The following is a 25,804-nucleotide window of genomic DNA, read 5'->3' as shown; positions in this document are numbered from 1 at the left end:
TTGTTAGATTGATGACATCAAGTTGGATTGATTACATCAAGACAGTGAGTTCAAAGGTACACGCTTGGTGGTGATGTGTAACCAACTACAGTTTGAACAAAATGAGAACATATGGATGATTATTTTAACATTTCCCTCCTGTTTATCATTTTGGAAATACGAGTGGGGACATTAGAATGCTGTTGCATTTTCAGAAAGTTCATCATTTACACTCGAGGGGACAAAGGAGCATCAGTTGCTTTCTTTTGGCTGTAGCTGCATATAATCACGGTCTACTTGTTGTAGAAGGGCATAATTCACAAAAACATTTGACCTTGCTCGAACCATCATAGATTTCAAATGTGTGATTATACACATCGTGAAAAGGCAGAACAAACCCAGAACAGTAATTACGGATACAACGAACTTCATCATAACAAAATACCAAAGTCCGGAGGTGAACCAGGACCAATAGTAATAAATAATCATCATCATCATCATCATCATCATCATAAATAAACAGTTGGTGAACATCGTTGCTCATTTCTGAACCCATCAAGTGCGGGTACACAGCAGCCCAACAAAGTCTAGTGTAGATATTCTTCATACTGGAGTCGTGAAACATGTAAGGAGAAAGGCAATGGTTGATGTCGAGATAAACACACAGCCTCCACTGGCAGTGGAAGCCGTGATTAGAGGTGTAACCCTCGCTGGTGATTGGGACAGTCATGTAGACTTTTGCACCCCATGGCATATATGGGCAAACACAGAAGAGATTCTTCAGCTCTGCTGGTGACAGAGCAAAGTCCTTGTCCTTTTAAAGTCACGCCATTGTCCTGCACTCCATCGCTCGTATTTTTCCAAACAACAGTCTTTACATCTTCATCACCATACAAGTCAGGTTGCACACCCTCTCCAGGTCTTGACTGAGTTGCTTGAATAGCTGCAGTCGTCTCAGCAACACCTCATGTTCACCTCTGGCCAGGGTGTCCTCCTCGTCCTTCTTAGGCATGAGCAGCAGCTGGTTGAAGTTAGCTTTGTGCTTCAGCTTCTCGTATTGGTACAGGAAGTCAACTGTCTTGGTCATATAAATCCACAGCATAATCAGGCTGCATGAGGCGCAGGTGTGCACCTCCCAATCAGAGCAACCGCGGACACCCGCCCAGCCCAGGCTGGAGCGGCAGGATCATGACAGCCATCTAATAAAAAAAAAAAAAATTATTTGCTCTCTGTCTTTATACGTTGCTGCCATTGATAGATGAACAAATCTGCATTTTTTTGTGTAGTAAATAAATAATATTTAGACCAAGTAAAGGAAATTTGATCATTTCCTGTGGCACACAAAAAGAACTCTGACAGCACACTAATGTGCCACGGAACGCTGCATTGGCTTGACAGAGTGCGTTCAGCGCCTACTCAGTGACTCATCATCATGAACTGGTTGTGAGCCAGTTGCAGGCCACATGGAGACAGAGATCAGTTGCACTCACAATCACACTTACGGGTAATTTAGAGTCTGCAATGAATGCATGTTTTTGGGATATGGGAGGACACCGAAGTGCCCGGAGAAAACCCACAGGCGGGGCCGGGATTGAACCTCGGACTCAGAACTGTGAGGCTTTCCAGCTGCGTCACTGTGCCGCCACCCCAATATATATATATATATATATATATATATATGTATATATTGCTGAATCATTTACAAAAATGTTTGATTTAACTTGAATAATGTTTTAAATTTAATATTACTTTAAATCAGGGGTGTCAAAATCATTTTAATTCGCGGGCCACATTTATGCCAATTAGATCTCAATGGGTCAAACCACATTATTTATGGCTTAGAAAAAAAAAATAAACAAGAGTTATTAAAAAATATTCCCATTTTAAAATTAAAATCCAAGTATTTTCAGAAAACATACACATTTATTTATCTTTTTCCAAGTCATATGGGTAGTTTGAAGTTTTTAACCAAAACTGTTTCAACTGTATTATGGATCAGTGAGAATGCACCATTCATTTATGCATCATTTGTAAATGTACACATAAAAACTTAAGTTGTGGCAGTCCATGAAAAAAAAAACAACAAAGTTCGAACAAAGCAACCTCTTTTGAAATGAAGCTTTTGTCTGAACTTTTGTTATATTTAGTGTCTTGAAACATTTCTCTGCCTTCCCCCCATATCCCAAAAATAGGTATTAAATGGAAACTCTAAATTGCCCCAAGTTGTGATTGTGAGTGCGACTGATGTCTGTCTCCATGTGCCCTGCAACTGGCTGGCAACCAGTTCAGCGTGTCCCCCGCCTCATTCCCAATGAAAGCTGGGATAGGCTCCAGCCCTCCCGCCACCCTCATGAGGACAAGAGGATGTTGTCCATGCACCAACTGGCGAGGGACCTCACCTCAGTTTTCTCATCAGGAAACTTGATGAAGAGGTTGGAGCTGTATGTCACTGTCCTGTCATAGGATAGGAGGATGATATGGTCGGGGCTCAGCACAGAACCTTGAGGGGCCCCCGTGTTCAGGGAGATGATGCTGGATGTGTTGCTGCTGACCCGTACTGCTCACGGTCCTCCTATCAGAAAGTCCAGCTGCCAGTTGCCTATTGACATGTTGAGTCCCAGATGGTGTCTGAACGGCAGTCTCTGTCAGGGGTGTGGTCATGCCAGTGTCTTGCATGCGGCTCCTCCTGGCAGCAGCCTCCTCACCTGTGCCTCGTTAGTGTCAATTATGTCATGCATTTCAGCCTTGTCTGTCTTGTCATCAGTCGCCAATTCGTTGTGTGAGTTTTGTATTGCCACTTACCAGCATGCCTGTGCCCCATATTCAAGTCTAGTCTTGTTTTATTCATGTTTATGTTTTTCGCTTGGGGTAGTCTGACCCTCGTTTTCATGGGGTTTTTTTGGATCTTGCCTTTTTGGCCCATGTTTTTGTGCTCCCTGCCTGAGCTTTGACCTCTGCCTGGTCCCTGTTACTGTTCCTCGTGACTGTTAGTTATGTCATGCATTTAAGCCTTTTGTGCCTTGTCATTAGTTGCCAGTTCATTGTTTTTTAGTTTTACGTGTGTACAGGGGCTTCTTTTGAGTGTTTTCCTCATTACTACATCCCAGCTTGCCTGTTCCCCATAGTCAAGTCTAGTCTCGTTTTGTTCATGGGCCATGTATTTCGTCTTGGAGAAATCTGACCCTTGTTTTCATGCTTTTTCGACCTAGCCTTTTTGCAATGTGTTTTCGTGCTTTTGCCTTTTTGGACTCCCTACCTGTGCTTTGACCTCTGCATGGTATTAAACCTCCATCATAAACCACCTCTTTGCATTCATCCTGCATTTGGGTTCTACCCTTGTTGCTTTCTCATGAAAGACTGACACAAGTACCTTAGAGTCTAGGTGTGTGAGGGCAGAGTGGAGGGAGGTGGACACGGCTTCTCAGGGGTGAAAAGACATAGTCCAGAGTGTTATTTCAAATGTTGGAAAGTTAATGTTTGCGTAGAGTTTAGTAAACACAGCCTTGGGATCAGTTTTGCTGAAGTCCCCACCAAGGATGAGGAAAGCACCTGGGTGGGCCGTCAGATGTTCCCTGAAATGACGGTCTAGCTCATTTAGCACCTCACTCGTGTTATTCCTGGGGTATAGAGAGCCATAAGCACTATGGCAGTGAATTCCCTCTGGAAATAAAGTGACTGGCACTTCAGAGCCATAAATTCCAGTAGCGGTGAGCAGTGTTGACTGACAAAGATAGTGACCTGACACCAGGCAACATTGATGTAAACATGCAAGGTCGTTGGGGAAGGAGCTTCAGCAGGGATACCCAGACTTCCCTTTCCCCAGCCACTTTTTGTTTTGAGAGTTTAATGTTCTTGGAATCTAAAAGTATCTTTATACTCACTCACTTTATACTCACGTGGTGGCGCTGTCAAAAATGCCCACATTGTATCATGTGATCTACTTTTTGCCCGGGGCCGTACTTGTCCGTAAATTCCCAAACACACATCAAATGATGCTGAGCGGCAAAAAACGGGGGATAATCTCTTGTGATTGGCCCCCTTCTGCCTGCCCATGGGCAGTGTTTTTATTTTTTTTTGTTTTTTGTTGTGTCTGGGATCTGCGCCTTGGGAGGGAGGTTCTGTCCAGGGTGTGCCCTGCCCTGTGCGTGGCTGCCTCCAGCAGACGTTCCTCACCTGCGCTTAATTGTCTCTAAGTATTTAAGCCTTGTGTGCTATATTGCTAGTTGCCAGTTTGTGGGAGCATAGGAGCTTCTTGTGTATTTGCCTGATTGTTATGGCAAACACTCCTGTGCCAACATAGCCAAGTCTACCTAGGCATGGTTTTTGCCTGGTAGTTAGCTGACCTCATTTTCATGGTTTTGGACCTTGCGTTTTGCCACGTTATTGTGCCTTTACCTTTGTTGTACAGTTGTGCCTTGGTTCTCAAAAACAATCCATTCCAGAACGTTGGTTGAAAACCAAAACGTTCGAAAACCGAAGCACGTTTTCCCATTACAATGAATGGAAAATGAAATAATGCGTTGCAAGCCTAAAAAATAGTTTTTTTAAGTGATTTTTTTTAGCTTTTCCTGATAATAAACTGCATAGTAGAAATCCACTTATTGTTTAAATACTTTATATAATTAAATCATTTAAGAAATATATTTATTTTTTGCTTGAAATGTATGCTTTAGCCTAGAAGAGTATGCTTGGCTGGGAGCACATTGCCGTTGGGAATCCGCCCTCAGCCTTGTAAAACTTTTTTTTTATTTACAAAAGTGCAGAATAACTTTAAAGAAGAAATAATGTGGGGGAAAAAAGAAATCGTTTTTTTATTTGCACAGAAAGTACATAATGTAAAACAACAACAACTTGCAACTAGAGGTAGGGTTAATGGAACAAAAGAAAAAAAGCAATGCAAAACAACAGTTTCAAATGTCTTCGGTGACGGTGACTCACCCCTTTTTCACAAAAAACGAATCTGTTTGTTTCTGCCATCTTTGAAGCACTTTTCTTAAATGGGTCATAACATCATTAAAATTTTGCAGTCCGCTACAACATTCAGCTTTATTCATGTGATGGAGTTCTACAAAATTATAGATGTCGTTCCATTTAGCAAAGATAGCTTTAATATCGGCATTTGAGACATCCTTCCTGCCTTCAGCCTCATCAGACAACATCTCCCTTCCTCGCCATCACTATCCCCAGCTAAGCTGCTCGTTCATGAAAATAAAAAGCAACTGCAAGATCTGTGGCCTCTGCTTGGTCAACACGGCTGCTCCTTTACTTTTCGTTCAAAACCAAAGCAAAAAAAAATCTCTAAATTTTTGTTCGAAAACCGATTTGTACGAAAACCAAGATGTTCAAAAACCGAGGTACCACTGTAATTCCTGTGTATGACTTCTGCCTGGAATAAAACCACCCTCGAGACCATGTCACTATGTCCTATTTTTGGGTCCTATCCCTTATCAGGATCAAAATCAGATTCAGAATTAGCTTTAATGACCAAGTGTGTAACAACACACAAGGAATTTGTCTCCAGCAGTCAGTGCCGCCCCAGTATGACATTGAGAACAATGAACAAACTAACAAGAACAATGAACATTAGACATCCACTTAATAGGAACTATTCCTTATCAGAGTCACAGTTGTGCAAGATGCAGCCTTCTTCATTTAGAGCAGTTAAGAGTACATCAACATCCCACATTATGTTCAGATTATACAGTGCCGTTACCCATTCGCGTTATAGATCAGTGCGATGACAATTGTGCAAAGGGAGCAGTTTAAGGTGATGATCGTCGTGCGATAGTCTATAGTATGTACTGATTGGACCAGCAGGAGGTGAGGGTGTGTCCCAACAATGATGAAAGGAAAAAAATAGTGGGTTCGCTGATCAAGAATTTAATAACTTAATTGCAAGAGAAAAGAAGCTGTTGAAATGTCTGGTAGTTTTGGTTTCTGTTGACCGGTAGCACCTACCTGATGGAAGGACTGACTGGACTGGAATGACTGTGGTGTCTTTTGCCAACTTCATGAGTTTGACAGCCGGATGCCTTGAGGTGCAGTGGTTTGCGTAGGGTTATGGTGTAGGGAGAAGAGCAGAGGGGAGAGGACACAACTTTGGGGTGGCACAGTGCTGATAGTGCGCGTGGATGAGGTGGTGTCCACCAGCCTCACGTGTTGTTTCCTGCCCGTCAGGAAGTTGCAGATCCACTGGCAGATGGCAGGTGAGACGCTGAGCTGGAGAAGCTTGGAGGAGAGGTGTTCATGGATGATGGTGTTAAATGCAGAGCTGAAGTCCACGAACAGGATCCTCGCATAGGTTCCCTCACTGTTTAGATATTCAAGGAAGCAGTGCAGACCCATGTTGACAGCATCATCTGCAGACCTGTTAGCTTGATAGACAAACTGCAGTTGACCCAGCTGGGGACCTGTGAAACTCTTGAGGTGGTCCAACACAAGGCAATCAAAGGACTTGTTGAGTACAGATATCAGGACAACAGGCATGTAGTCTTTTAGACCTGAGACAACTGCTTTTTGGGACCGGTATGATGGTGAAGCGTTTGAACCTGAGCTGCAGCATTCTGAATGAGCTGCAGTGATTAATGCTCTTTTTGGGGAGACCAGTCAGAAGACCATTACAGTAGTCAAGTCTATTTGAGATAAAAGCATGGATGACCTTCTCCTGGTCTGCTTGACACATACAAATTTTCACTCTAGATATGTTCTTCAGATGATATAAGGCGGTTCTTGTGATTGATTTGATATGACTGTTGAGAGTCAAGCATGAACCTGTCAGAACACCAAGGTTTAGGACTTGGTCTGGTTTTTAAAAATAGTGACTACAGGTATTTACGAATAGCAATTCACTTTTCTTTATTGCCAAAAACACATTTTGTTGAGGTTTAGTTGAAGAAATTTTTGGCTCATCAAATTATTTTGCTTTTGACAGTGGCACAACACCTCATATTAACTATTGTCATCCGGAGAAACTACTAAATATAACTGAGTGTCGTCTGCATAGCTATGACAGTCAAAATTAAGGTTTTGAAAATTTTGACCCAAGGGTAACATATATAGGCTGAACAGGAGGGGTCTCTTTCTGTCCCTTGTAATTACAGAGATGGGAAAATGCCTGATCTCCATAGGGCTCTTAGTTATTCTGGAAAAGACCCGGCAAATATCAGTCAGATTTACAGATAAGATTCTTCATTGGTGGAGGAAGGGCCTTTCGCATCTTAGTGGACAATGGTTTCAGGCGAGGGGTGATGGGAGAAAGTTCTTGGCCTGGTATGGGCTGGACTCTAACATTGACAATAGTTTTCATCCTACTCATGAAACCTAACATTGCATTCAGGCTAGGAGAGCCAACATCGACTTGTGAAATTGAGACTTGAGAACATAGCAGGTGAGGCTGGGGGACACCACCTCATTCACGCACACGATCAGCACGGTTAGTGGAATTATGACCAAAAAGTTCCGTTTTGGTCACAGTGTATGATTTTTTTTAACAATTCATTTTCATCTGAAAATACTTATTTGAACACCTGAGAAAACCAATGTTAATATTTGGTACAGTAGCCTTTGTTTGCAATTACAGAGGTCAAATGTTTCGGTAGTTGTTCACCAGGTTTTGCAAACACTACAGGAGAGATTTTGGCGACTCCTCCACACAAATCTTGTCTAGATCAGACAAGTTTCTGGGCTGTCACTGAGAAACGCCGAGTTTCAGCTCCCTCCAAAGATTTTCTATTGGGTTTAGGTCTGGAGACTGGATAGGTCCGCCAGAACCTTGATATGCTTCTTACGGAGCCACTCCTTGGTTTTCCTGGCTGTGTGTCTCAGGTCATTGTCATGTTGAAGGACCAAGCCATGACCCATCTTCAATGCTCTGACTGAGGGAAAGAGGTTGTCCCCAAAATCTCAAAATACATGGCTGCGGTCATCCTCTCCTTAATATAGTGCAGTCGTCTTGTCCAATGTGCAGAAAAACACCCCCAAAGCATGATGCTACCACCCCCAAGCTTCACAGTAGGGATGGTGTCCTTGGGATGGAAGTCATCATTTGTTTTCCTCCAAACACACGTTTAGTGGAATTATGACCAAAAAGTTTCATTTTGTTCCATCTCAACTGACCACAAAACCTTTTCTCATGCCTCCTCTATATCATCCAAACGGTCAGTGGCAAACTGAAGACGGGCCTTGACATGTGCTGATTCAAGTAGGGGAACTTTCCGTGCCATGCATGATTTTAAACCATGACGTCTTAGTGTATTACCAAGAGTCACCTTGGAAACGGTGGTCCCAGCTCTTTTCAGGTCATTGACCAAGTCCTGTCGTGTAGCCCTGGGCTGATTCTTCACCTTTCTAAGGATCATTGAGACCCCACAAGGTGATATTTTGCATGAGGCTCCACTCTGATTGAGATTGACTGTCATGTTTAGAGTCATCCTGTCAGGTTTAAAAGCTTGACTCTCTATTAAAAGAAGGCGAACAGACAAGGCTTCAAGTTTTACTTGCTGCAAGGGGAGCGACAGGACTTCCCTGCTTCCAATCAACTCCAACTTGTGTACCCTTGCAGCTTCTTTTTATTCAGTGAATCACGTGATGAGTGTTGTGTGAGTGTGTCTGACTGTTTGATTGTTTACATTTGTTAGATTGATGACATCAAGTTGGATTGATTACATCAAGACAGTGAGTTCAAAGGTACACGCTTGGTGGTGATGTGTAACCAACTACAGTTTGAACAAAATGAGAACATATGGATGATTATTTTAACATTTCCCTCCTGTTTATCATTTTGGAAATACGAGTGGGGACATTAGAATGCTGTTGCATTTTCAGAAAGTTCATCATTTACACTCGAGGGGACAAAGGAGCATCAGTTGCTTTCTTTTGGCTGTAGCTGCATATAATCACGGTCTACTTGTTGTAGAAGGGCATAATTCACAAAAACATTTGACCTTGCTCGAACCATCATAGATTTCAAATGTGTGATTATACACATCGTGAAAAGGCAGAACAAACCCAGAACAGTAATTACGGATACAACGAACTTCATCATAACAAAATACCAAAGTCCGGAGGTGAACCAGGACCAATAGTAATAAATAATCATCATCATCATCATCATCATCATCATAAATAAACAGTTGGTGAACATCGTTGCTCATTTCTGAACCCATCAAGTGCGGGTACACAGCAGCCCAACAAAGTCTAGTGTAGATATTCTTCATACTGGAGTCGTGAAACATGTAAGGAGAAAGGCAATGGTTGATGTCGAGATAAACACACAGCCTCCACTGGCAGTGGAAGCCGTGATTAGAGGTGTAACCCTCGCTGGTGATTGGGACAGTCATGTAGACTTTTGCACCCCATGGCATATATGGGCAAACACAGAAGAGATTCTTCAGCTCTGCTGGTGACAGAGCAAAGTCCTTGTCCTTTTAAAGTCACGCCATTGTCCTGCACTCCATCGCTCGTATTTTTCCAAACAACAGTCTTTACATCTTCATCACCATACAAGTCAGGTTGCACACCCTCTCCAGGTCTTGGCTGAGTTGCTTGAATAGCTGCAGTCGTCTCAGCAACACCTCATGTTCACCTCTGGCCAGGGTGTCCTCCTCGTCCTTCTTAGGCATGAGCAGCAGCTGGTTGAAGTTAGCTTTGTGCTTCAGCTTCTCGTATTGGTACAGGAAGTCAACTGTCTTGGGTGTCATCTTGAGGTGACGGCCCACTTCCTCGGTGTCCACAAACTGGTAGAAGACCTCCTCCATCTCTTGCAATTCTATCTTGCGGAGATTGACTCGCTTTTCCTGCGGGTCACATTTACAAACAAGACACAAGGACGACGAGGCGAAAGGGATGAAGCCGAGGGCAGCCATGTCCTCTTTATTGTCCCTTCCAACCTTTCCTATCAATTTGCCTGTCTTGCTCCCGACGCTTTCCTCATTTTCAACTTCAGTGGTGGAGTCCCGCACCACAGAGTCACTGCCTTTAAGGCCCGAGTGCTTGGGCCAGTAGTACTTGACCTTGACTTTGTCGTTCTGAGTGATGATGGTCTCTCCAGGCCGGAGTGGAGGCTGTTGCTGGGAGTGTGCGACATGTTGGTGACGTGCTCCATCTTCTCCAGGTTCCCATTGCTCATCTTTAGGATCCACAAGGCACAGCTGACATGGACCCACTTGGTTCCACTGTGGGTGGGCTTCATAGCATCGCCCGTTTTCGGGCACAACTGGCACTTTGGCAGGATACCTGGTGGACGCAGATATTGCACTTGTTGCAAAACACAATCTCGTTGTCGTCCTCTCCGTTGGGGAACTGGCACGTCGCACACCACATTCTCGTTGTACTTGATACCAAGGCCTTACTGTGTCTCGGTAGTGTGTGTCATGTTATTGTGACAACGGTGCTCAGCACTCTATGGCGAATTCATCCAGTGGAAAAAGGGAAACCTTGCAAACTCCTCATCGATGACCTGCAGCCAGGTGACATATTCCTCGTTGAGGTCGTAGTGACACACGCCCTCCGCCAAAATCCTGATGTCCACATGAGGACCAGGGTGGCAGATGTGCGGATCAGCTTCTTGGGCCTGATGAACATGACATCCTTGCTTTCGTCAGTTAGCACCACGGGCCACGGACTCCGGGATGGACTGCGGGCTAACGGGCACATGTATACCTTTTTTCTCGCTTCTGCTTCTATGGATCGGCTAGGACATAGTAATCCTCTGCGTTGAGCTGGTATGAGTCATGCACCTTCATGGTGGTGACCAGGTCTGTCCTGAAGACCTCAGATGGTTTCTCTCTGCATCCTCTCCTGGCTTGGCATGAAGTCTGGGACCAGCAGGTGGAATTGCTGGCATTGTCGGACTCGTCGCTGCTGCAGACTTCTTTTTATGGCGGGGCATCTGAGTAGTTCCACCTTCACCACACTTGTTGATCTGTCATTGGTTGTCCACGGAGGGACACCATATTCACATAAGAGTACTAGGCGTTGGCGTCCATTGGAGAAGTGGGATTGTCCTTGCTCCATGATGATTCATGTCCATAGATCCAGTGACAAACACGTACAGTCCCAGACTGGCCAGTGCGGAGGAGCCATGCTCCGATCAACACGAAGGCCAGCAGTCGCAATAGTCACTCTCCTTTACCTAACATGCTCAAGCGCGGATCAGCTGAATTCTTCACCGGTTTGAGATTTTTTTTTTTTATTGCTATACCACCCTTTGTAGCCGGACTTCCACCGCTACTCGTCGTTGAATGAAAAGGGAGCCACAGGCTTGCAGTGGGACAAGTGTATCCATGTGGGACGTTCTGCTATCTTTATCACCATGGGAGTGGAGCATCCCAGTGAGGTGAGGACCAGCACTTCCTCTTGATGACTTTTCTCAGGACACAATCACCAATGGACACCAACAGCACCTGTGAAGAAGCCACAGTAGGCGGCAGATCATTTGCTTCTTTCACAGTTTCACACCATGGGCAGTCTAACTGATTGTTTACATTTGTTAGATTGATGACATCAAGTTAGATTGATTACATCAAAACAGTGAGTTCAAAGGTACAAGCTTGGTGGTGATGTGTAACCAACTACAGTTTGAACAAAATGAGAACATATGGATGATTATTTTAACACATCCATTTTCTAATGATTGCTCCAACAGTGGACCTTTTTTTGACCAAGTTGCTTGGTAATTTCTCCGTAGCCCTTTCCAACCGCATGGAGTTGTACAATTTTGTCTCTGGTGTCTTTGGACAGCTCTTTTTTCTTGGCCATGTTACAAGTTTGAGTCTTACTGATTGTATGGGGTGGACAAGTGTCTTTATGCAGCTAACGACCTCACACAGGTGGATCTTTTTCAGGATAATACATGGAGGGGAGGTAAACTTTAATAGGCGGACTAACAGGTATTTGAGGGTCAGAATTCTAGCTGATACACAGGTGTTCAAATACTTATTTACAGCTGTATCACACAAATGAATCATTAAAAAAATCCTACATTGTGATTTCTGGATTTTTTTTTAAGATTATCTCTCTCACAGTTGACATGCACCGACGATGAAAATTTCAGACCCCTCCATGATTTCTAAGTGAGAGAACTTGCAATATAGTAGGGTGTTCATATATTTTTTCACTGTATATATATATATATATATATATATATATATTATATATATATTGTACACTGCATGATTCGTCACTTTAAACTGTTCCCTTTGCACAATTGACATTGTACTGGTCTATAACGGGAACATCCTGGCCACCAGCTCTTCCAACTCCTTCCATTGGGAAAGCGCGACGGATCAACGGAAGTCAAAACAAGCAGGCATTTGAACACTTTTTTCCCTCTGGCAATTAAATAATTAAATTCTCGATCAGCGAACCTACTATTTTCTTCCTTGTGGCATGTTAGGACACTCACTCACATCCTGCTGGCCCAATCAGTATTCGTATTAGTAATATATTTTGTAGACTATTGCACGATTCGTCCCTTTATACTGCTCTATTTGCAAAATTGTCATTGCACTGGTCTATAACGGGAACCGGGAGCAGGTAAAGACACACTGTACAAACTTAACACAATGTGGGACATTAATACACTTATCTCTTATCTATTCTAAATGAAGAAGATTTTACATCTTGCACGACTCTTATCAGGAATAGTTCCTATAAACAGAAATGTCTTGTTCTTTTTTCTTGTTGCTTTGTTCTTTCTTCTTTGTTTTGAATGTCTTACTGCTGGAAAAACAATCCTTGTGTGTTTTCACACACTTGGCCAATAAAGCTGAATCTGATTCTGATTCTTCCATACCAGTAGTGGAATGAATAACTATTTTAGGACATACAGTCCAATCATGTACAGAGCAGAATTGCATTTTTTTTTTTTTGGGTGGATATGAGGTAAAATTAAAGATTGCCTTGAAAAGAATGGAGTGAGTGATTTATTTGTGTAACTCTTTGCACCTGGCCACAGCATTGAATTAGGACAGAGATCAGAATGTGTGCACTAGTCTGTTATCATGCAGGTACGTGTTATTTTGCTGGAGGGGAACATTTGAGTGACAAATGAATCTTCAGAAGCACATTCCCTGTGTTATTTGGATCTCCAGTCATAGAAAGTTTATATGCAGCCGCATGCTGATGTTTCATTGACTTTTGCTGTATGATTCCCAATGGCAATGGTAAGTTTATTACATAACACTAATGGTTAGTGTACCAATGACATCTTTACTTGGTTCCATGTTCTTGCCAATGTACATTAATTATGTTTTGTTAACAATCTCTTCTATTGTAATGCAACCTTTCAGTCATCTTATTTATTTACCCAAGTTATTTATAATGACTTTGTTCTTTGATCAATAAAGTTGGGCAAATCCATGTTGATGATTTTATTCCAAAATTTGATTTTTATTACCTGCGCTTGTATTTTTTACTTCAACTAAAATTTCATTTTTTTTAAATTCTCGCAAATAAAAAGCTATTGAAATGTAAAGCAACTATATTATGATGCAATTTTCACTAATTGATTACTGACTCCCTGTCATATATGTTTTGTTGCCATTTAGCATATATCAATTGCTAAACTGGTTGACCAACCTACCCAAATATATTTGTCAACTACATTTGAGAGAACTAAGCTTTTTGATTACTGCTGGAAATGTTGCTTCTTGAGTACTTAATTTAATGGAAAATGGGAGGATTAAAAGTATTTGGATTATTGTTGTTACATATCAAGTAGTCACTGATAGTCATGTTTTAGACTTCTGTATAGGTTGAAAATGAATGGCTGTTGTTGACTTAATGGAGAAGCACAGTATTTCATTTAAAAGAGATATAGTAGTGTCTCGTATGTATATGTCTGTATGTACATCGGTTGTAGCATTTAATCTATCACATTTTTTCTCACTAATTCTATTTTCAAAGTGGCTCTTGACGAAAATTTCACGAGATGTTGGTAACAGCCTATGGAATCCATACATAAAACGAACGTAGAACAAATTAGCTCGGAAATTGAGTAGTGTGTGAAAAATGTGAACTGACTGAGGGAAAAAGAATTGAACACACTCAATGGTATTTAGAGTATTTAAAACTTTTTACAAAAGCCTTTTTATGCTTCATGACGCCTCTTGTGTGGAGAAACTAGTCACATGCATTCCTCTATTGTGACTGTCCCATTCCTCCACATACATCCTCTATTTTTTTCTTGCATGATTTTACAGAATGCAGTGGTCTCCTCCTGGACACTCAGTGTCGCCATATTGAGGGCAGAAAACATTCGATCAATGGACTTTTGTATGTAACGATATCCTTTAAATCGTAACAATGTTTTCATCATGACTTTTGGGGATGTTAAATTGTCATAAAGTGAGAATTTGCATCCCTCCAACTCATATATGCTGATATTACATATTATCTTTTAGGTTCTGAGAATGATTGCTATGTCACTCTGACTTTGCCACCTGCGATTGTTTTTAAGACAAATACTGTGGCCAACAGCAACAATCCAGAGTGGAACAAAACCTTTTATTTCAAGCTCTACAGTAATCTTCAGGTGTGACCTTTGAATGATTCCAACTAATTGGAACTTCTATTATTTAGCAAGTATTTTTAAATGATGTAATCACAGAGGGTATACACTCTTTTAAAATGCTTCATTTTATCACTCTAAGGCCGAAAACCTCCTTTGTCCATTTTTTGTCAATTTAATATTTTTTTCCACAGATCTATACTATTGGTCAGTCCCAACAAGGGACCATTATTGATTGATTTATTTATTTTCAGCAAACAAGCCTAGCCTGCCCTCTTTGACAATGCAATGGTAATGGTTCAACAAAAATGCATTTTTTTTCCTTCTTGTTTTTCTGGAAAGTGTTGATTTTGGAGATGCGATGATTCCGCCAGACACCAGCGATGTACTACACGACTTTATGTCGCATGTAAACAGAACGCAGAAAATAATCACATAAAGGCAATGAAACGCTTATCCTGTGGAGGGTCACAGGCAAACTGGAGCCTATCAAAGTTCATTTTAGGCAAACAGCAGACTACACACTCTGAGCTTCCTGGCAGTCAATTATAGGTTACATGGAAACAAACAGCTGAACCTATTGCTGTCTGTACAAAAGTTGACATCATCAGTGATGAATGAATTGAACAAGTATTAATTTTCAGATGATAATTTGGGGAAAAAAAGTTGAAGCAAATCATACATTTCAATTAGTAGTATGTTTTGTATTGTATTTATTGGTAAGGGTGTATGCATTTGTGAACTGGTGAACTTGCACTGAACACAAAGGCAAGATATAACTTGGCAGACTTGTCACCCACCAAAAATCTTTTAATTAAGCCAATGTGGGTAACAAGCTGGGGCAAGTCCATGTACGTTGTGAAGAGGAGGAAAGTACCACCTCATCTGGCTTCTCTCAGTGTGGAACAAAAGTGTCTCTTACTGAAACATCTCACAGGTGACTGAATGTCTCTTGAAGGGAGAACCTGGATACTCTGTAAAGGAAACTCATTTGGGCCACTTGTATTTGTGACTTTGTTTTTTCAGTCATGACCCACAGCTTCTAAGAATGTAAAATCGACCTATAAATTTTGGGGTTTGCAGTGCTGCCCAGCCCCTTCCTCTCCATGACAGGCCAGAACAAAGTCTGCATCACTGCAGATGCTGCACTAAGCTTGGGCTCTACTCTTCCCTCACTTGTGAAAGGGAACCCAAAGTATTTTGACTTTTACACGTGCCAGGAGAGAGGACTCCACGGTTTTCAGACTGAAGACCAGGGCCTCATATTTAGAGATGCTGATTCTCACACCAACCACTGCACACACCCAAACTGCTTCAGTGAGACTTGGCGATCGTGGCTTGATGACGCCAACAGAACCACATAATTTTAAAAAAGCAGAGACACAATCCTCTAGTCACCAAAAAAAGAACACCTCAAGTGTGCATCGACAGTATGTCCAAAAGGGTTATGAACAGTCAGTGAGAAAAAATAATGCAAATTTAAGTTAGAAACAGATTACAGCATAAATAACATTTCAAAAGGAGGCAAATACGAAATCAAAACAGTACACAGAGGGAGTATTATCTTAAAATTCATTTAATTTAAGATTAAACTGTACATGGAATTAAGTTGGATTTAAAATTATGTCAATTGTGTTTTACATTTACAAGGTACTGTCAACTGTTAATAATATGCTATGTTCCCAGAATATTCTTCAGATACATTTGTATGATGAGGACCCCATTTTTGACTATGTGATTCAAAGAATCATGTTTGATATCAGCACTCTTAAGTTGGATTTAAAATTATGTCAATTGTGTTTTACATTTATAAGGTACTGTCAACTGTTAATAATGTGCTATGTTCCCAGAATATTCTTCAGATACATTTGTATGATGAGGACCCCATTTTTGACTATGTGATTCAAAGAATCATGTTTGATATCAGCACTCTTAAAGTGGGCAAGAAGGAAATCAAGGAATTTGCCATCCAGCCTCAGGTACAGTAAATAGACAACAATTATTTCTGATGATTGTAATACAAATACATAAGAAGTCTGTCTGTCTTAAGAAATGATTGCAAGATGAATTGAAAACTGAAATAGGATTTCAAATGTTTTTTCAATGCATTTTTACTTGTATGAATTTGGAAATCTTCAACTTCTCCGTTTTTGGGAAACCAGTATTAATGCCGGTGGTGTGGACCATACCAAATGGGCCATTTTAGGATACTCGTGGACATAATCTGAAGTTTAAAACCCCAACTCTGACATAGGACTTCTGACATGTTTTTTTCCCCAAGGATGCTGAGGAGTGTGAGCAGTTAGAAGTGTTATCTGTTGACAAGAAAGTAAAATATTTCCATTACTGCCAAAAAATACAGATTGTTAATTTTGTCCCATTTTTGCTTGGGGTTTCTCCGGGCACAAGAGCCCCCTGTTCCCAAAATAGGCTTCTTTGTTATATTGAAGAGTAAATTCTCTGTAGGTGTGAATGGTTATTTGTCTAAATGTACACTGTGATTGCTTGGCATGGGGTCCATAGTCAGCTGAGATAGGATCCAGTACCCGTACCAGGGGTGGCCAACCTGCGGGTTTCGAGCAGCGTGCGGCTCTTTGCCTCCTTTCATGCAACTCTCGCGAAGGCAAGGAAGCATATCAAAGTTCTGTTTTTTTTAATACGCACGCACTTAGCTTGAATTCATTTTGGTAGCTGCGAGTGCACTTTGCTTGCATTTATTATGGTATTTGCATGGACGCTTTGCTTGAGTTTATTATGGTTGTTACTGGTATTGTGACAACAAGCTCAGTGTGCGTGGGCGTGAGCATTGATGGCTGAGTGAGAGTGGTCTGTGCAGGCATGTACAGCGGGAGCATGAGAAGACAAAAAAGCGTGACGGCAACAAGAGAAGAGTAGCTTTATTGCTCCCGCCACCCAGCTCAGCTGTGCAACAAGAAAAGGGAGCTAACCCCCATCAGGACGACCTTGGTCCCGGAGAAGACGTCTCACTTGCGTCTCCCGAGTAGATCACGTGACCGTAGCATGAAAGGTTAACACAGTATTTTCACAAAACTGCCATGCACACTGAATGAAAATTGATCAAAGTTTCCCACTTGGATTGTGATGTTTGGAGAAAATAATGTTAATTTTGCTCTCAAAAGTGATGGCAAAACAGCAGTTAAACAAAAATGTGGATGAACCCAGGACGTTTTAACCTGAGTGCGAGAGCTCAATTTTTTTTTGGTTGTTGAGTGCAACGTCCAGCTACTGTGCCTTTTGTGTCAGATGTCAATCACACATTTCACAGCCTCAAATCTTACTTTCAGCTCACTCCACGCTAACATCGACCTGGAATTCCCAAAAGGGACTGAACTTTACAGTCACAAGTTAGTCACTTTGAAAAATCTCACAGAAATGCAGATGCAGTTTTAAAAATAAATAATGAACACTTTTTAACCTGGGTGATATATTTTTCGCTTTTCTCCCCGCCAACCTCTCTAGCTCACTTCCGTATCATCCTGTCGTGTTGCTCCCCACTGACGTCAAGACAATCACAATCACACCATACTTGCTATATACGAGAAGTACTATAGCTCAATCTAATAATAAAGAGACGATACTTGCTCTTGAGTTTCACATGCGGCTTCTTTCTTTATTCCTCACTCCAGCACAAGTGCCACAATCACCTCTGGTTACAGTGTTTATTTGTGAAAGGACTTTTAAGATAAAAGATCAAACGATAACCGTAGCCAAAACAGTGCAGTATACACTTTTATCGCTTCCAGTAAAAGATGTAGCTCTTGATCTCTGACTGGTTGGCTACCCCTGCGCATAAGCCATAACCCCAGTGAAGACAAGTGCTGTAGGAGAAATTTACTACATTGATATCTTAGAAAATTATTATCTTAAAAACAAAATATAACCAACTGATATCCATCTTGCCATCCATATTTATACCTCTAAACCTGTTGGAAGTTACATGCACCTCACATACATATTTGTCAGAGTGACAGATTCACAGACAGACCAACAGAGCGATGGATAAATAAATTAAATAAATCTCAAGTATATACTTCTTGTTTATCTTTAAAGGGTAAACTTTGGATATCCTTTGAGCTGCATGAAAGGTGATGTTTTTCATCTGATTTCATCTGATTTCAACTGAAAATGCATGGCCTTTTGTAATCCTTCGTGTTTTCTTTTCTTTAGTAATTTGATGAAAGTTGTCAGTCCCCACAAAGATGGTCATTTGGTGGTAAGAGATTGACAAATGAAGTTCAATAAAAATATATTTAGAATTGAAACATTGTACTCATGGACACAGTTCTTTTATCACCATCCATTCAGTATTCCATTTAGATAAATTAGATCAGTTTTATGGCCTGCAGATACAAGCAAAATACAGCAGAACAAAATAGATTTTCATGATATGGTAGAGTGTCATGAAGGGCCAAGTGTTTTTATTTGATTGTCTGTTGAAAAAATAAAACAACCCGAGCTAATTATGAGAAGAAATGTGATGAACATATCTAGTTAGTATTAGCCACAAATCTAGATCCAAATGGAATCATGTATGGCATTTCATGTTCCAGTTTCTTCAAATATATCTTCATTTAACAGAAAGAAGTTGTTCTTACTGGAAATTAAATGTGACCATCCTAAAAGCCAAAACAAGCTATTCCAGCGATTACTGTACGTACAGAATTTCCTTCATGTATTTCGTAAGCTAAACATTGATTTTTCATGGTTACTTTTGGAATGGAAATTTGGCTACTTTCAAACATATTATTTAATAGGTTTTCTTCCACTCCGTCTATATGTTACAGTTTCAGAGTCAGACTGCTATGTCACTCTTTGTCTTCCTACGGCGACTGCAAGTATTTTCAACACAACAACAGTGCAAAATAACTGCAATCCAGAGTGGAATGAAACTTTCACCTTTAGAGTGCCCTCCCATTTGAAAGTAAGTCCACAGAAAATCAACCGACTTCAGATGAAATCATGGGCTGTGTTTTCCAAAGTATGTTTATGTTACATTTTAAAAGGGCTGTGTTTGGTTAACACACTTCAGGTTCAAGTCAGAAAATGCTTCAAAGACTGCAGACAATTAAAAGTAAAGTACAATTTACTTCCCAGAATGTTTTAGAAATCAGGCTGCATGACAAGGACCCAATTTCATACGATGACCTCATTTCAACCATTCTGTTTGACCTGAGCAACCTCACAATGGGAAAGAAGGAAACTGTGGCATTCACCTTGGATACAAAGGTATGTGCAAACAGTCGTAATATACTTTTTGGAGGTCTCACTCTCAGACTCATCCTGTAGTGCAATGTGGATTATATTTCACAACTGTGATGGGATGTAACCAGGATTCAAGTAATGTGAAATCCACTAATAAATACTGTAAAATCTTGATGTGTTCTTAGATTAGGTCTTGGCTACAACACTAAGTTTACATGACCAAAGTTGTTCACCTGGCATTGTCCCATTTCTGAGTCATGCTGCTTGCACAAAGACATTGCAGATGTAAAAGCCAATTAAAAATGCATTAGTTTTAAAGCTCAACAAAAATTAAATATGCTGCAGGTTTTAACCCTTAGCAACAGCACTGACCAGAAGCTACAGTCCAAGTAAATATTGTATTCATTTATTTCCAACAGTACCTTGTATTTGTTTCATGTAGTCTTGGTAGCACACCATCCAGTCATTTAAAGGTTAAGTTTATTTTACTTTTTTCGTTCAAATCAGATGCTTCTCAGTGTCATCAAGTCATATTTATTTTAATGTAGGCTTCCCAGAGCCTTCAGACTGAAGACTGGCGGCCAACAACAAATACACACAATCTACTACAATATGTTTTCCATCCATCCATCCATAAATTCACTTTTATTAGCCGCTTATCCTCACAAGGGTCGCAGTTACTACTAGCCTATTCCAGCGTTTCTGAATTCTGACATGATGGTTTTGGTTGTCACGGAAGCCCATACTCTTTGTCGAGCCGTACTGTGACTTCCCGGAAGGTTGCATGGTGCTTTCACCTGGTTGCCGTGAAGCTGTGCTCTCCATTCGCCATCCACTGCCACAGGTCACGCAAGACTACCTTAAAGCTCTGAGTCACGGAGGTATTAAATGGCTGGAGTACAGTATTTCGGTTAAGCCTCCAGGGCAGATGGCAGGTATAGAGTTCCAACCATCCATCCATCCATCCATCCATCCATCCATTTTCTTAGGCGCTTGTCCTCACAAGGCTCGCGGGGCATTCTAGAGTTTATCCCAGCTATCAACCGGCAGGAGGCAGGGTACACACTGAACTGGTTGCCAGCCAATCGCGGCGCACACAGACAAACAGCCGCACTCACAATCACACCTGGCAATTTAGAATCTCCAGTTAATGTTCCATCTTTTGTGGATGTGGGAGGAAACTGGAATGCCAGGAGAAAACCCACACAGGTACAGGGGGAGAACATGCAAGCTCCACACAGGGATTGAATCTGGGTCCTCAAAACTGTGAGGCCAACGATTTCCAGCTGTGTCACCGTGCTTCCTACGTTTTACAGTACTTTCTTTTTTTAAAAATCTGAACCAATCAGATTTGAGATTCAATTAAGATGGGTACCTACCTCCCCTGTTGACATTAGAATTTTCTGTACTCTTATTGGTTTAGAATTCCTCGCATGGCTTTTCCCTTTATGACCCTCGGCTCAGAAAATGGATGGATGGATGTACTTGTGGCTAGAAAGCAAGTAAAATCTGTCACCAAAATGTATGGGTGCAGGGAGTGAAAGGGGCAATCAATCAATACCAACAGCATCTCAAAATATACTCTTTCCGATTGTCACACGTTTGCTCTTCTTTGTGGGCATGCTTTTCTATCTTGACAATCACAGCACATTTCTGTGTTTCAATAAAAATCAATACAGTGTATTAGTAAAGTAAATTGTAGGTAGAACCTCAAAGCCAACTCAAGTGTAGCAGTTTTTCCGTTTTATTATAGTTGGCTTGTGTGTGGTGCTCAATTCCGTGGTGTGTAGCAAAAAATCACTTTCCACTTTAGTCACCTTAAGCCATGTTACTTGTTGTGCAGCAGGCCTTTCGTGAGGCCAAAGATATTTTTCATTCCATACTTCTCTCATTTCTCCCTTCATAGCTTTAAGTCTGAAAAAAAAAGTCATTTGAGATAATTTTCTCAAAAGATAACTTGCTGTGTGCATATAATTTTTAGTGAGTTTTCTGCTTCATGAAGTCATGGGAGGAATGTCTAACATGGTTAATTTTTTTTGCCTCATCAGGTGAAAAAAAATGACTTTGCTGACAGGCAGAGAGCAGAAATTCAGGTTGCCAATCAAAATGTATCCAATTATGACCCTCCGCGATGTTGTCAGCGACTACTGTATACCTTTAAGGATAAATTGGTCCATGTGTGGCCCGATAAAACCAGTTTATATGATAAACGTCTCCTGATTTCAAAAATGGGAAAATGGACAAGCAGGCATTTGAAAAGATGACAAAAATATACCTCACAAATAAATTAGAAATAATTAAAAGTCTTCAAGATCTTTAGTTTCATTCATGTTCTGTAACTGGAAGAGGCAACGTCTCACCACAGAATTTATTCTCTAATACGTAGCCACTGACAGCTGGGGGAAAGTTACGGATCATACGTTTTCATTGGCTACTTGAACTTCTGCCCAAAAGCATTCTGGACAAGGTGAGTATTTTCACCCCAGGAGGTAAAAAGTATCAAACTGCTTAGAAATTTCTCTCAAGGACTCGTGAGGCTGAAAACGGAATTACACACACACAAATTTTCTTGAATGACTTTTGTCTCAGCAAACAACTCCAGTGTGCAGCAGACTTAAGTTGTTTCCCCTTAGTTCATCATCCCTTGCCTGCAGCTAGTGGTCATCACATCAACTGACTACTGACCTATGAACCACACAAAAAGAATTCGTTGTCCATCGGTCTTATGAATTACGTCTATGTATTGTACATGTATAATAGTCTGTAAAAAAATACTCCTATTGGGTAAAAAATTGTCTCTCACATGTTTTCATGTTTGTGTGTTTTTTCCAGACAACTGACCACATTTTAATAGAGTTTGAGATGCTCCACAGGTAATTGTGATTGACAGGTGGAATCCTCGCATCTCTGAAACCACTCAGCAAATAAAAACAAGACACCATTTTACTTGATTTACACAATACAAAATAGTTAAAGTTGTTATTTTACCTCATTGCTTTTTTTGCATTTCTTAACAACACTTATAACACCCATAAACATGTTCAATCTGATTTATTAGTAGGCTTTACACAATCATGATTTTTGGGGTGTCCTGTTTTAAACAAGCGATAACGGATCACCGATCTGATGACAAGATGCAGCAACATGTCTGTTACCATGACTTGTTCATTTATTGTATATACTTGTGTACTGTATCCCGTAACCATACAACAACAGAAATAGTGGGTCCTAATGATTGATTGCAATGATTGATGATTGAAATAATTTCAAGAAAAGTACTTTAAAAAATACAAGTAACAAAGAAAAATACTTTAACAAATACCTTTTAATGACATGCTTACTTTTTCATTGTCCCGGCGATATGGTTCGGTGTTGTCCAGAGTTTGTCCGCGTTGGATTTTCCCTTTTTTTGGTTCCTCCCTACGCTGTGTTGCTTGGACACGGCATGCTCTTCCTTGTGTACATTCTTCAGGTGCCAGACCAAATTTTTCACGTTGAAGAATTTCAATGATGTACTACAAGACGTACTTTCAGTTGTACACAGATTGAAAATAGCTTGTGTTGTTTCTCTGAGACACTGTAAAATAGTCCCACACCGATTATGTGTTTTTTCACCAATAAGATTGAAAAAAAAAAAAAACGTGATTTGGCCATCGATTGCTACAGCACAACATCACAAAACACGTAAAAAAACTAAAAATAAACTAGCTTTAGATTCATACGCGATGGGGACACAGAGTAAAGCCCCTTTGTGGAGCCGAGCGATGATGTCAGTGACTCGATTGGTGCAATATAACATAGAAGCCAATCAGCTGATTAGCATACAATGCTAATTATCGACCAATACCGATCAAACCGAGTGGATCAGTGTAAAGTCAATTACTCGACATATCACATCACTACCACCCGCTGCGTCTAGGAGCCATAAGAGATGCAATTAAAGAAAAAAAACAATGAGCTGAGCAATATTTTATCTAAAAGAATATACACTTTCAGTCTTTTAAGTAACTTAATGTTGTGAGGCTCCTTTGGAGTGAGGATAAAGTCTTAAAAGTAATGACACTTCTCAGACTGCTAATATGAAGAAGAGTACATAGATTTGCTCTTTGGTCAGTATTTTCAACACTGAAGATTGGTTAATAACTTAAAAACACAAGAGACAATGTGGGGGCTATCTCCATGTAGTTAGAAGGATTCTTTTGGGATCCTCCGCAGCTCCACAGTCCCCGGCATCTTGAGGTTTCACTATGTCTTCAAAGTATATTCCCTTGATAACACCCTTGAACTCAGGAAAGATGAGAAAACAATCTCATAGAGCCAGGTCAGGTGATTAGGGAAGTTGCTCCAGGACGTCAGTGTTATTTTCCTCCAGGAAGTGTTGGACCCTCAGGGCATTGTGAGACTCTAACTTCTTGCACACTAAATGAAGCAAATGCCGCAGGATCTCTTTGTTGTGGAAAGTGGAAAACTTGTGGTTTGTAATGTCAGCAGTTCTGGAACTTTTCTGACAGACCTTGTATACAACAGCAACTTCTTCCTTTTTCTTTCAGCAACTATGTCATTTTTTTTTCTTTATTTTTTAGTGAAGAACCCTCTTGTGAATATCACAGCAATGGCATCCTCCTGGTGAGACACATCAAGACTATCATTTGCACTTATGTAAACTCTATACTTAGTGTCTGATTGTATCACATACAAGTACAATAGTGGTAAGTAATTATCTTGATCACAATTTTACACATTCAATAAAGTTTACGGCTGTGGTAATTGCTGGGCGATTCGCCTAAATTCAATCACAATTTGGCTTCTTACTATCAGAAAAGCATTCTAATCAAAGAAAAACACTTAACCATCATTGTGGTTGTATTTAGGGCTAAGGTTGGGGCTTCAGGCAGTTTATGATGTCAAGGTTAGTATTAGAGTGGGTTAGAGTTAGTCGGAAATGCGTTAACGGCGCCATACTTGTCATTTTCATTGACAGTACTTCTTTTCCATTCTGCAGTAGGTGGTAGTAAGCAGTAGAGTGTGTTCCACAGAAATACTTCAGCCAATCATAGTGCAGCAGTGCATATCCTGGAGCCAGTAATATTGTAGCAGGACATACCCTGCCTAGAAACTATGAGGGTATCCTAATCTCGCATCAATGGAAGCCCTATTGACAGACTAGCTCAGATCAGCACTGGCTCAAGGGAAAGATTTCCATTCAAATAACCAATATTCACACACAAACGCCGTGGTACCACATGGAAAAAGGTGATGCAATCATACTCATGGGCATATATTCTTTCTAATCTGTGAAAAGTGAGTTTAATAAAGTTTTAAATAAGTTTAAAATAAACTTATTTAGCTTGCTTTAAAAATGCTATTTTGTGTATCCATCACACCGCACTGAACCGAAGAGGCCAAAGTGTGCACAGGAGGAACAGTCATTGCTTACTACAAAAAGACACAAACACTTATTTCCCACCTGATTGTCTGACATGAAATAAGACAAAAAATTTCCTGTTTTAGGTCAATTAGGATTACGAACATTATTTATTTTTGGTATGTACCAGAATATTTAGTGATTTTTTTTTTGGTGATTTTTTTTTCCAAGAAAAATATGTATACTGTATTTTCCGGACTAGAAGTCGCTCCAGAGTTTAAATTGCACAAGCCAAAAAAATGGATAATAAAGAAGAAAAGTATAAATCGCACTGGAGTATAAGTCACATTTTTTGAGGGAAATTTATTTGATAAAACCCAACACTAAGAACAGACATTTCATCTTGTGGTCAATCATCCTCGCAGATAAAGTTGCGGGTGTGATTAGGGATGGACTTAAAATAACTTACTGGATTAATATAATATAACTGTAAATTAAAAATAAAATAAACAAATACATAACTAAAATAGAAAACTAAAATTTAAAGCTCAGAAATGATCATTTCCAATTTCAAGTGATATTAGTAGAACATGATACAAAACGGTATTTAAAATTTTTCATCAAAAAAAATTCTTGATCTGACAAACTTTATCTGAAGAAAAGTTAGATGTACTGGCCTGTCAACGAATAAACACGAACAGTCTATACTGGCAATGTTTTGAAAATGC

At 40.5% G+C, this 25,804-nt stretch overlaps 1 protein-coding gene and 1 long non-coding RNA gene across 12 annotated transcripts in view; one reads left to right on the top strand and one right to left on the bottom strand.

Annotated features, from left to right (window-relative positions):
• Positions 1 to 14,168: 14,168 nt before the first annotated feature.
• Positions 14,169 to 25,804, top strand: part of LOC133510264 (cytosolic phospholipase A2 zeta-like) — a 42,916-nt gene continuing 31,280 nt past the window's right edge. The window contains exons 1-11 of the mRNA XM_061838085.1: positions 14,169 to 14,253; positions 14,382 to 14,512; positions 16,339 to 16,467; positions 18,560 to 18,594; positions 18,677 to 18,719; positions 18,916 to 18,923; positions 19,092 to 19,159; positions 19,294 to 19,430; positions 19,604 to 19,735; positions 22,544 to 22,584; positions 24,295 to 24,337. Of these exons, the coding sequence (XP_061694069.1) occupies positions 14,169 to 14,253; positions 14,382 to 14,512; positions 16,339 to 16,467; positions 18,560 to 18,594; positions 18,677 to 18,719; positions 18,916 to 18,923; positions 19,092 to 19,159; positions 19,294 to 19,430; positions 19,604 to 19,735; positions 22,544 to 22,584; positions 24,295 to 24,337 (852 nt within the window). The remainder of the gene's footprint in view (positions 14,254 to 14,381; positions 14,513 to 16,338; positions 16,468 to 18,559; positions 18,595 to 18,676; positions 18,720 to 18,915; positions 18,924 to 19,091; positions 19,160 to 19,293; positions 19,431 to 19,603; positions 19,736 to 22,543; positions 22,585 to 24,294; positions 24,338 to 25,804) is intronic.
• The window catches only part of LOC133510266 (uncharacterized), a 42,144-nt gene continuing 39,358 nt past the window's right edge, over positions 23,019 to 25,804 (bottom strand). For all 11 annotated transcript variants that reach the window (XR_009797561.1, XR_009797570.1, XR_009797562.1 and 8 more), the window contains one exon: positions 23,019 to 24,334. This is a non-coding gene — a long non-coding RNA (uncharacterized LOC133510266). The remainder of the gene's footprint in view (positions 24,335 to 25,804) is intronic.

This window comes from Syngnathoides biaculeatus, chromosome 12, assembly GCF_019802595.1.
Source record: "Syngnathoides biaculeatus isolate LvHL_M chromosome 12, ASM1980259v1, whole genome shotgun sequence".
Lineage (NCBI taxonomy): Eukaryota > Metazoa > Chordata > Actinopteri > Syngnathiformes > Syngnathidae > Syngnathoides > Syngnathoides biaculeatus.
The sequence above is the reverse complement of the archived record's forward strand: the minus strand, read 5'-3'. Positions and strand labels throughout refer to the sequence as shown.